The 12552-nt window shown below is 37.6% G+C and overlaps 1 protein-coding gene across 2 annotated transcripts in view; it reads left to right on the forward strand.

Moving 5' to 3' along the window:
* LOC143240137 (E3 ubiquitin-protein ligase Su(dx)-like) overlaps positions 1–12552 on the forward strand; it is a 48402-nt gene that overhangs the window by 17003 nt on the left and 18847 nt on the right. For both annotated transcript variants that reach the window (XM_076482070.1, XM_076482071.1), the window contains exon 10: positions 10386–10551. In XM_076482070.1, coding sequence (XP_076338185.1) covers positions 10386–10551 — 166 coding nt within the window. The remainder of the gene's footprint in view (positions 1–10385; positions 10552–12552) is intronic.

Raw genomic sequence — 12552 nt, forward strand, 5'->3', positions numbered from 1 at the left:
ATCGTTGAAGTTTTGCTGTCAGTGGTCCCTGAGACCAAGTTCTTGGGGCTTATCTTTGACCTTAAGCTGACCTTTATACCACAATTAAAGCAGCTACAGGTCAAATGTACAAGAGCACTAAACATCCTCTATGTCCTCTCTGTCACCAGTTGGGGAGCAGATCGATGTTCCATGTTAAAGATATATTGTGCTCTTATTCAATCGAAATTCGACTATGGATCAATGGCTCTGCCAGACTCTCTGTCTTAAAGATGTTGGACCCCATTCATCATCAAGGACTTTGACTCTGCACTGGGGCTTTCCACACCTCCCCAGTTCAAAGCTTATACATAGAATCTCATGAACCTTCTCTGCATCTTCGCCATTTGCAATTGTCTTTACTATATTCTTCGAAACTTCGTTTCTTACCAAAGCATCCCACCTGGGGATGTGTTTTCCTTCCTCAGTGGGCCATACTTTTTCAGAACAGACAATCTGCCATTGCTCCTTTTGGCATTCTCATCCAGGCACAATTGGATGAATTGGGTCTGTCCTTGGATAACATTGCAGAATCCACTGGTCAGCCCATCCCACCATGGCTTATTACAGTCCCCAAATGTGACCTTACTTTAAGTCATCTGAGAAAGGCAGATACTCCCGATTGGAAGTACCGTCTTTTATTTACTGAACATCTCTCGAACAATCTTTTCATTCCAATTTATACAGATGGTTCCAAATTAGGTAACTTTGTGGGCTCTGCCATGGTTTGTTGCAGTTTGATGGTTACGTGCAGAATCCCTTCTACAGCTTCTGAGTTCACTGCTGAACTGTACGCCATATCTCTTGCCCTGGAGCATATTGAAGCTAAGTATTACTCCAACTGCACTATTTATCCTGACTCGCTTAGTTCTCTACTGGCCCTGGAATCGCTTCACGTTGGCTCATGCCCTGCTCTTGCTGATATTCAAAACTGACTGGCCCATTTCTCATTAACATCTACTTCTATCTAGTTTTTCTGGATACCAAGCCACGTTGGTATTTGCAGGAACAAGCTTGCAGACACGGCAGCTAAATCTATCTGCTCTGGCACTATCACCACTGTGCCTATTCCGTACATGGACTATGGTCCTGTATTCAAGGCTCGGCTCTGTGCCAGCTGACAGTCCACTTGCAGTGAGCAACATAACAACAAGCTTTTCCAAATAAAACCCCATATTGGCTTTGGCCGTCTAGCTTCTGTTAGGTTCGGAAGGAGGAAGTTGTTCTAACAAGACTACACAATGGTCACAGTTTTTCAACTCATCGTTTTCTTTTATGTGGAATTGTTGCACCAGTGTGTAGTTTGTGTAACACTCAAATCACTGTAAGTCACATTTTACTTTCTTGCCATCATTATGACTCTCAACGACACCACTATTTTAAACATGTTCTGTCCCAAGGTTTGTCCGCAACATTGGGCAGTGTTATTGGTGACGGTGACACTGTCCACCTTGATAAAGGTTTTAGTTTTTTAATGGCCATCAATCTTTTTAATCTCATTTAAGTGTTTCATATTTATTCATTACACCTTTTAAATTGTGGTTCCCTTTTAAGAGTCTCAGTTTCTCTAGTTCAACTTGAAATTGGAAAATGGTCATAACATTAAATATCTTGACACCAGGACTGGAAAGGCCAACTTCAGGTGACTAACGTTGCTGTTTGAACTACCTGTTAGTTGTTTTGGCGAGTTATTATTACAATTTTGCTGCATGTCTTTTAACACTTTTATTACTTTACTTTTTGGTATTGGCCATAATGACACATAACCCAGAACCAGGACTGGAAAGACCAACTTCAGGTGACTGACGGTGGTTCTTGTACTTACCTGTTAGTCTTCCTGGCAGGTCATGATCATTACCATTATGCTTCAAAAAGTCCTTTACAACTTTGTAGACTGGATGTCAACATTGGTTTTATGCCATTTTTATGTTTTTAATTGCTGTTTTGTTTTTACCTTCATTTCCTTTTATTAATTTTACTACATTTCCTTTTACCTTTTAACCGGACATTTGGCTAATTATTATTACGATTGTGCTACATGTCTTTTAAAATTTTTATTACTTTATCTTTTGGTAATGGCTGTAATGACACATAACCCAGAACCAGGACTGGAAAGGCCAACTTTAGGTGACTGACGTTGGTTCTTGTACTTACCTGTTAGTCTTCCTGGTGGGTTATGATCATTCCCATTATGCTAGAGAAAGTCCTTTACAACTTCTCTTACTCTGCTTTCTCTCTTAACATCGTAGACTGGGTGTCAACATTGGTTTTATGGTTTTTCTGTTTTTCAATGCTGTTTTGTTTTACCTTCATTTCATTTTTACTGGTTGTTTGGTGCAGATTGCCTAGCTGCTTTGTGCCATAAAACACTAAATCAACCAACCAACCATTGTCAGCTGTTCGATCACTCAAAGATGTCATGTTGGGGTTCTTTGACGTGTGCTTGTTGTGGCGGCAAGGACCATGATGCTTATGAGTGTAAAACGGACCCTCATTGTGTCAGTTGCAATGACTCTTACCTGTCCCACTTTTGTTTTTGCCCTAAGGTATTAGAAGAAATAGAGGTGCAGTGTTTGAAAATGATTCGTAACATTACTTATCCTGAGGCTTGAAAGTTGCTGTCCACCACTTCATCTCTCATGTATGCTGCTGCAGCTCGTTCCACTGCTACAGTGGGGGTACATATGGATTTCTTTGTGCCTCCAAAAGAATTATTCTCAAACCAAATGAAAAGTCTTTTGACTTCTATGGTTAAAAAAGTTAATGAATCAACTTCAACACCCATCTCTGTCCCTAACATACATTCCAGTAGATCCCAAGATCCACTTCCTTCAGTTGCAGGTACAGGCATGTCGTCAGGTACATCTTCTCCTACCCCAAGATGTAAAACGATCATTTGTTCATCTCCTCAGTCACTGGAATCTTCTTCCAACAGCAAAGACCTGCCCAGTTGACCCAGGACAGGATCCATGGAGGTCGATAGACCTCCCTCGAATAAAGACAGTAAAGAAAAAAGACATGGTCGTAAACAGAAGAACTCTCCACCCAATTTGCCTACACATAAATAAAAATGGCCATCTTGATACAATGGAACTGTTGAGGTTTACATTCTAATCTGGATGACATCAAAACACTGATTGCTTCCTACCATCCAGTGTGTCTTTCCTTACAGGAAACATTTCTCAAACCTGCCAATACAGTTACCTTTTGGTGGTTTTCTTTGTACAGAAATGACAGGCTGTGTGATGGATGAGTGCATGGAGGGGTGGCATTTTTGGTTGACAGGCATGTGTACACCCTGTCTTTGCCACTCGACACACCCTTGGAGGCTGTAGCCATCCATGTTTCCTTTGGTTGTACCATCACTGTTTGTTCTCTCTACCCTATCTGTCATTTGGAGAGACCTATGATCAATCAGACCTTGATGCTTTCATTGAACAGTTGCTGTCTCCCTTTTTAATCCTGGGGGACTTTAATGGACATCATCCCCTCGAGAGAAGTGCTTAAATTGATAGGAGTGGTCGCTCCATAGAGCGTATGCTCTCTGGTCACAACATTTCTCTTTTTAATACTGGTTCTTTTACTTATTTTCATGTACCTAGTCAGTCCTTTACTGCTACTGATTTCTCAGTTTGCTCCCCTTTACTATTCTTCCATATTACATAGAGGGTTGACAATAATCCATGAGGCAGTGATGATTTTCCTATAATTTTAAGAGAAATTGGCTGTGGTCAATGCCACCTGACCTGTGTGCACTGGTGGAAATGGATCACGCAAACTGGCCCTCTTTCACTGCTCTCACACAACTTGATCCTGCCATCGTCTGTCAGCCATCAATAGACGACTGTGTGGCAGCAGCTGCTTAATGTCTTTCTAAAACCTTGACATGTTTTCCACGATATCCTTATCTGTTGCCCCTCAATTTGGATTCCTGTACAATATGAGGGGACAGTTTACCTCCTATTGGATCTAAACATCCACCTGCATGTTTGCTGTGCAAGGTAACCCGTGAAGGGGAGGATAGAATCCTGGTGGTTGAGGAGTCCAACTCCAACACACCACTTTGGCCTTGAATTCCTGTAAATGGGCAGTCTTGGGGTGGTCCCCTGGATCAATTGGCTATTCCATTTGGGCCAGGTTCAACTGAGTACCAGCATAGGACGACCACAACAGGTGTTGTGGACATTTTGTATGACACTGGTGTTCAGGTATAGTACTCACAAAACCCTAACTTCACTGCAGTGCCCTTAAGGCACTGTAGTTGGTCCCCTTGTAGGGCTCCATGGTGGGTGGGGTCAATGAGCACCGAAAATTTTTTTTTATTTATTATGGATACTTTAAAACAAAAAAATAACCGAACTTGAAACTGTCAAGAAAAACCCGACTACTGGAAAATGACCATGCATTGATGAATCTGTACAGCCTAACTCACCACTTGAATCTATTCTGCAATTCCTAATTTTGCATTTCTTAAGTGACAAGCCTGTAGGGCAGGTTTCTCCATTTTTTATTCAGAAGGGCTTGAAGGGCTTGCTGGCTTCTCTAAATTGGTATAAAAACTACGTTTGGAAGACATCTTAGTGGAAACATCTTCATCACAGCATTCCAAAGTCCTCCTGACATCAAAGGCCTTGGGAGATATACCCATTGAAGTTACTCCTCATTACACTTTGAATACTTCCAGATGAGTCATAGTTGAAAGAGATTTAAGGACTATCCCTGAATCGGATATTCTCACAGCTTTCACCATCCAAGGTGTCACAGCAGTATGCTGAATATTCACTTGAAAAGATGGAATTCTAGAATTAACAAATGTTCTAATACTAATATTTACTGTACCACGTCCCCCCACCACATTAAAAGCAGGATATCTGAATTGTAAGGTGCAACCTTAGATTCTAAATCCTGTATGATGTTTCCATTGTCAACGATTTGGTCATTCAAAACAATCTTGCTGTCATTCCTTGACCTGTGCCAGTTGTGGTGGTAAATATCATAATGCTACCGAAAGCTAACTCGAATCACATTGTATAAACTGTAATGGTACGCATCTTTCTTATTTTACCTCTTGCTCTAAATGGGTAGAAGAAAAAGAAGAATGTCTCAAGACAGTTAACAATCTTACTTACACAGAGGCTAGAAAATTATTATTACCTATTCCAACCAGAACTTATGCTGCTGTAACCTGTTCTACTTCTACAGTAGGAGTCCAAACAGACCTTACCCTATCCCCTACACAGTCTTCACCAGCAAATCTTAATGAAACACTTCCCAAAATCAACACAGTTCATGAATCAGTGTCTCCTTCCATCTCTGTCCTGACCACACCTTCCAGTCATTGCTGAACTTTACCTTCTTCAAGTCAAGATGTTTCCATGGGGTTACCCTCTCTTGATACACCAAAAATTAAACAAGCAACTCGTCTGTGCCCTCAATCATTAGTACGTTTACCAAAAATTCAGACCCAACTATTCGAGCTGGAGCAGGATCCATAGAGGGCAATAGACCCACATCCAATAAAGAAAAAATATGCAGTCGTAAGCAGAAGGACTCTCTACTGTCTTCTCCTCTGAAATAATCACACATGGCCACACTAATCCAATGGAACTGTAAAGGTTTCCAATCAAATGTGACTGACATCAATGATCTGATTCACTTTTATCATCCCATATGTCTTTCTTTGCAGGAAACATTTCTTCAGCCTACAAATACAGTTACTATCCGCCACTATTCATTATACCGGAACGACAGGCTATGTGTAGGACAGGGACATGGTGGAGTTGCATTTGCTGTTTGCAACTGTCTCTGATGTATGCTTCCAAACTTTGATACTTGCCACAGCATCCTACCTGGAGTTGTGTTTTCCAACCACAATGGACCTCACTTTTAAACAACAGAAAATTTGCTATTGTTTCTTTTAGTCTCTTTATCCAGGCACAATTAGAAGATTTGGATTTATCCTTGAATAACATTGCAGTTTCTTCAAATCAGCTTATTCCACCATGGCAAATTACTGTCCCCAGTTGTAACCTATTTTTGAGTCACCTGAGAAAAGCAGATACACCCAACTGGAAATATTACTTTTCTTTGCTGAACATTTTTCATATGATCCATCTATTCCTATATATACAGATGGCTCCAAATTGGGTGACTCAGTGGGCTCAGCCATGGTTTGTGACAGTTTGATTGTGGCATACAGACTCCCCCCTACAGTTTCTGTTTTCACTGCTGAATTGTATGCCATCTCTCTTGCCCTAAATCATATTGAAATAATGCAATATACAAATTGTACAATATATATTGACTCACTCAGCTTTCTATTGGCCCTGGAATCATTCTTTGTTAGTCACCACCATCTTCTTATCAATATTGAAAACAAACTGGCCCATCTTTCTCTCTCATCTGTCTCCGTCCAATTCTTTTGGACACTGGGTCATTTTGGTATTTGTGGGAATGAGCTGGCTGACAGAACAGCAAAGTGTGTCTGTTCTGGATCTATCATCCCCAGTACCCATTCCATACATGGACTATGGTCCAGTTATCAAATCCAGACTGTGCACCAGATATCAGACAGCCTCGAATGAGCAACACAATAACAAGCTTTTTCAAATAAAACCTTCTCTAGGTCTTTGGCCCTCTTACTTCTGTAAGGATCGAAGAGAGGAGGTTGTTTTGGCAAGGCTATGCATTGGTCACAGTTTTTTAACCCACCACTTCCTTTTATCTGGAACTGCTGCACCAATGTGTGGTCTATGTGGCACTCAGATCACAATTATCATGTCGTCGCTACAACCTAGAACGACGACGCCATTTTAAAGATATTTGTAAGGTGGGTTTGCCCTTGACTTTGGCCCATGTTATAGGTGATACTGCCCATCTCACTCTTGTTTTTACATTTTTAAGAGCCATTGGTCTTTAAGGTTTTTTATTGGACTATATAGTATTTTAACATGATTTCTTTTACACATTTCAATTTTTATTTTGACTTGAACCCAGGACTGGAAAGGTAAACTTCAGGTGACTGACTGCAATTTTGATCTTGTTGCTTCAGTCTTCCTGGCAAGTCTTAATTTTGCACTTGACATCGAGAAGGCTTATCGTACAACATGGAGGTATGGCATTTTGCGAGACCTCCATAGATACAAGTTACATGCCCATTTGCCCATTTTTATTTAAAATGTTTTAATGGACAGGAGATTCCAAGTGTGTGTGGGTTTAAAACGTTCCCGTTCTTTTCTACAGGAGCTTGGAGTCCCTCAGGGCTGTATTTTGAGTGTCACACTTTTTAGTATAAAGATTAATACCATCACTTAACAACTCCCTCTTACTGTTGCAGACGGGCTCTATGTCGACGACTTTCACATCTCATGTCAGTTGCTGAACATGAAGTATATTGAGGGGCAATTATAGACTGCCTTCAGTTGTTTACTGAGATGGACCACAGAAAATGACTAACTTCTCTCTCTCTAAAACTGTTTGCATGTACTTTTGCCAACAATGGGATATTCACCCTGATCCTGAACTCCGTATCGGTGATGTTGTGCTGCCTGTGGTCTCTGAGACAAAGTTCTTGGGGCTTATCTTTGATCATAAGCTGACCTTTATACCTCACATAAAGCAGCTACAGGTGCAATGTATAAGAGCACTGAACGTCCTCTGTGTCTTCTCTTCCACCACTAGGGGAGAGGATTGATGTTCTGTGCTAAAGATATATTGTGCTCTTATTCGATCGAAACTCGACTATGGATCACTGATCCATGGCTCTGCCAGGACCTCGGCCTTAAAGATGCTGGATCCCATTCATTATCAAGGACTTTGGCTCTGCCCGTAGCTTTCTGTACTTCCCCAGTTCAGAGCTTGTACATACTGATGAATCTTCTTTGCACCTCTGCTGTTTGCAACTGTCTTTACTATATGCTTCAAAACTTCATTCCTTACTGCAGCATCCCACCTGTGGTTGTGTTTTCCTTCCTTGGTTGGTCATACTTTTTCAAAACAGATGATATGCCATTGTTCCTTTTGGCCTTCATATGCAGGCACAGTTGGATGAATTGGGTCTGTCTTTGGATGACATTGCTGTATCCACTGGTCAGCCCATCCCATCATGGCTTCTTATAGTTCCCAAAATGTTACCTCTCTTTAGGTCATCTGAGAAAAACTGTCTGTTATTTGCTGATCATCTTTCGAACCATCCTTCTATTCCTATTTATACAGATGGTTTGAAATCAGGTGACTCTGTGGGCTCTGTCATGGTTTGTTGTGGTTTGGTGGTTGCACGCAGAATCCCCTCTACAGTTTCTGTGTTCACTGCTGAACTTTACACCATTTCTCTTGCCCTGGATTACATGGAAGCTAAGCAGTACTGAAATTGCACTATTTATACTGACTTGCTTAATTCTCTACTGGCCCTGGAATCACTTCATGTTAGTTCACACCCTATTCTTGCCAGTATTCAAAACTGATGGGCCCATTTTTCTTTAACATCTATGCCTATCCAGTTTTTCTGGATACCAGGCCACATTGGTATCTCCGAGAACAAGCTCGCTGACACTGCAGCTAAATCTGTCAGCTCTGGCACTATCACTGCTATGCCTGTTTCATACATGGATTATGGATCTGTATTTAAGCCTCGGCTCTGTGCCAGTTGGCAGTTGACTTGGAGTGAGCAATGTGAAAACAAGCTTTTCCAAATAAAACCCTCTGTTGGACTGTGGCCGTCTTGCTATCGTAATGATCGGAAAGATGAAGTTTTAACTAGATTATGTCTTGGTCACAGTTTTTTAACACATTATTTTCTTTTATCCTGGACTGATGCACCAATGTGTTGTCTGTGTAACACTCAGGTCATAATAAGCTACATTTTACTGTCTTGCTATCGTTACGACTCTCAACGACGGCACCATTTTGAACATGTTCTGTCCAAAGGTTTATTGTTTTACCTTCATTTCCTTTTATGTATTTTTCTACATTTAATTTATTTTTACATTTTTACTGGATGTTTGGTGCTGATAGCCTAGCTGCTTTGTGCCATAAAACACCAAACCAACCAAACTATTATTAATAAAATAGCTAACTTGGCAAACCTACTAGTCTCTTTGATTGACATGCCAAAGATCTCTCTTCATCTATAGTTTAAGATGCTTTTGTTTAATTTTTAGTTGTAATCTGCTTGCAGATTGCATTTTGTATTTACAGCAAAGCTATTAAGGTTAACTTCTGCCATCTCTAATCTTGAATTATTGACCACAAAGAAAGAATCTAGTCACCATTTATGCTAAGGGATTTATTGTCACTTATAATGCACTCACAGCTTAAAATGCTGGGAATAATTTGGGGTATTTTATGGACTTGAGCTTGCCTTGATGGTTCCAAAATCCAGAGCTCAACCTCATGGGCAACCCACACTCAGCTTGAAGATAATGTGACACATTTTGTCTTGGATATGTGCTGCATAAAACTTAAATTTTAAATAATGAATCAATTAATAATAAAAATAAAAGGTAAAGATATAGATGAAAGTGTGGTAAAGAGACATTTTACAATGATATAGATAATGTTCTGCAGTTGTGGTACACTTGAATGGATGAATGTCATTTTGTGAATACTTCAGCCAAAGGTTGGAGACAACTGATGTAAATTTGTTTGATTGCTGCCAGTAAAGCATTGTGCTTAACATCAGAGCTAATTAGGCTATTTAGAGTAAGTGGTCAATATCTTAGCTGATACACTGTATGCCAAAACAATTTAATAATGAACAAGGTGTATGAAGTATAGGTTTTAAGCTAGCAAAGTGATATGTTTTAGAGCAGTAAGTGAAATTAAACATCATAAAAATATTGATGATAGAAATGCATTAATTTTTATTTTCATTTTGTAAACAAGACTTAAGCAAAATGAAAATCCACACTATAACCTAACTCCATTAACATGCATTTATGAAATTTCAAAGCTGTAATATTAAGAAATCTAGAAATACAATTTTAAGTTATAAAATAATGGTAGTTTTTGTATTTAAAGATTTTTTATCATTTTGAAGATCTGTACTGATTTCTTATACAATGTAATTATTTTAGAGAAAAAGTTCTTATTACAGTTACCATAATAAAGTTTAATTTTAGTGAGAATATATATATGAAAGTTTAAAAAAATCATAAAAGTAGTGATTCCATGGTTCCAATTATTTCTTTAATGTAAGAAGATTGGAAAAACAAGGCAAGAAAAATTGTTACATTCTATTTATACTTTGTAAGCTTCATTGTATTGTAAAGAAAATTTATGTATATGATAAGATGATAATTAAAAAGTGTTGATATTTTTGACAGTAATGGCTGGTCCTATCAGTTTGAAAGAACATGGTTTATTTCCAGGTGGGAAATAAGAAGAGATCACCGAGGCAGGACATACTATGTTGATCACAACACCAGAACAACAACCTGGCAGAGACCTACCCTGGAGAGTGTACGGAATTATGAGCAATGGCAATCCCATCAAGCCCAAGCTATGCAACAATGCCAACAAAGATTCCTATTCCATGTAAATACAAAGTTTTACACTTTATCTTACAACCCAATATGGTTATGCTAACTCAATTCCCTCTCCTGAATTTAACTTTATTGTTTTAGTAATTAAATGAAATAGTAATCCTTGTTATATTTATTTTTGTAAAAGGACACTTCTTTATCTTTTTTAATATTGAAGTTGTTTTCCTGGATTTTACGTAGCCTTTAACTCTTTTGCAATGAGCTCAGATGAGTTTGTGACCCCAAATTAACCTTTATAGTTTCCATTCTGTAATTTTTTATATGTTTTATGTATCTTCATGAAATTTTGTGCACTTTCAGTAATTAAGATTCATTTGTAGATTTAAAAAAACAAAATTTTTAATGAAATATTTCTACTTAAAATTTCTCCATGGACAAAGTGATTTTCGTGTTAAGAAAAAAGATTAAAATTTTTTGTCGTTTGAAAAATCTCATTTTATTTGCATAGTCTCTAAAATCCTTTAAATGAACTTCATATATTTTATCTGTTATTTTCTTTATCCTTACTTTATATAAGGTTGCTAAATTTAATTGGCCTTACAACCACCAAAAAATTTAAATAAATCAAAATTACCCTTTCTCTTTTCTAGATTTACTTCAAATTGTAACATGAAGCTACATTTTTTATCCTAAATAGTTTTAAACTCATAACAGTATGCATCTGTTTGTACTTAAATTGTACTTTGAACCATGTCTAACTAATATTCTTGCCACAAAATTTGTAAATCATTTTGCAAACATGTAGCTCATGTTGTATAATATGTGAGCATACGTCATGAACATTTTTATTTTTATTCTTTATTTTACTCAATTTAACTTTGTCTAGCACAAAAAGATTTTACTTTTTACATTTTTTTACAGTAATAAATAAAGAATACACATGGAAGACAAGAAATAAAGTTTTCATGGGGGTCTTTTTTTTTCTCTCAAATATCAATGAAACTTAACCATAATTTTTTATACTAACATTACTGCTACATTAAATGTTTTTTAATCAAATAATGCAACAATGAACCCAGAATAATAACATGCTAAAAATAGACAGTGTCTCATAACTATCTCAGTTCTTCTGGCTTTTTAACAATGTAACAAGAACCATTAAAAATTCAGCTCAGTCAGTTGTTATGTTTACTGTAGGAATAAAGATTGGACTGGAAGCAAAATAGACAATTTTCTGCACAGAAAACCACTTAATGTAATATCACATTTGATAGCTTAAAACTTTGGCTCTCTATTTGTTATAAGTAATATAGTATTAAATCCCAGAACTGTTTGCAATTTCTGAAAAGAGGATGTGGCAGGTGGGTATGGGAAGAGGATCTGATTTTCTAGTATAAAGCTCTGTAACCAAATAAGATTGAAGGCTATAAAAATTATGCTTTGTCTGGGCAATGACAATGTTATAAGGAGTAATTTACATCAAATTTTGTACTCCTTGGAGGAGAGGTAAATTGGTTATAGAAGAGAGCATATGTCACAATTTTTACACTAGACGAAACTGGGAATTTTGTTTTTAAATAGTGCTTTATAAAAGTAAGAATGTAAAGCTTGTATATTATTAAAATTTAGGTTATTAGCTACGTTTGATGCCAAGTTTATTTGTATTAATGACAATAAAATACTCTAAATGTTGAATGTAACTCACTAAAACCTTGTGACATGTGCAGAAAAATGTCCATAGGGAAAATTACAACATCTGCTATTAATAAACAAATTTCTTATTTATGACTTTAGACATGAGTGAATGTGACCACTGTTTGCTGATCTTTACAATTGTCAGGATTATAACAATTTTCAACCTCTGATTTTCACAGTTAATACAATTTTAGGAGTGCAATTGTGATTTATATTAGTGTGTGTGGCTGTGTTATGATGACTTTTGTTTGACAAGTGAAATTTTCGCTGTCATTATTTAGTAGAACTAACGTACATACAGTATAATTAACATGAGTATTATTCCCTGTCTTAAAGTTTGTTGAATTTTAAAATATAA

The sequence above is a fragment of the Tachypleus tridentatus genome, chromosome 13 (genome assembly GCF_004210375.1).
Source record: "Tachypleus tridentatus isolate NWPU-2018 chromosome 13, ASM421037v1, whole genome shotgun sequence".
Lineage (NCBI taxonomy): Eukaryota > Metazoa > Arthropoda > Merostomata > Xiphosura > Limulidae > Tachypleus > Tachypleus tridentatus.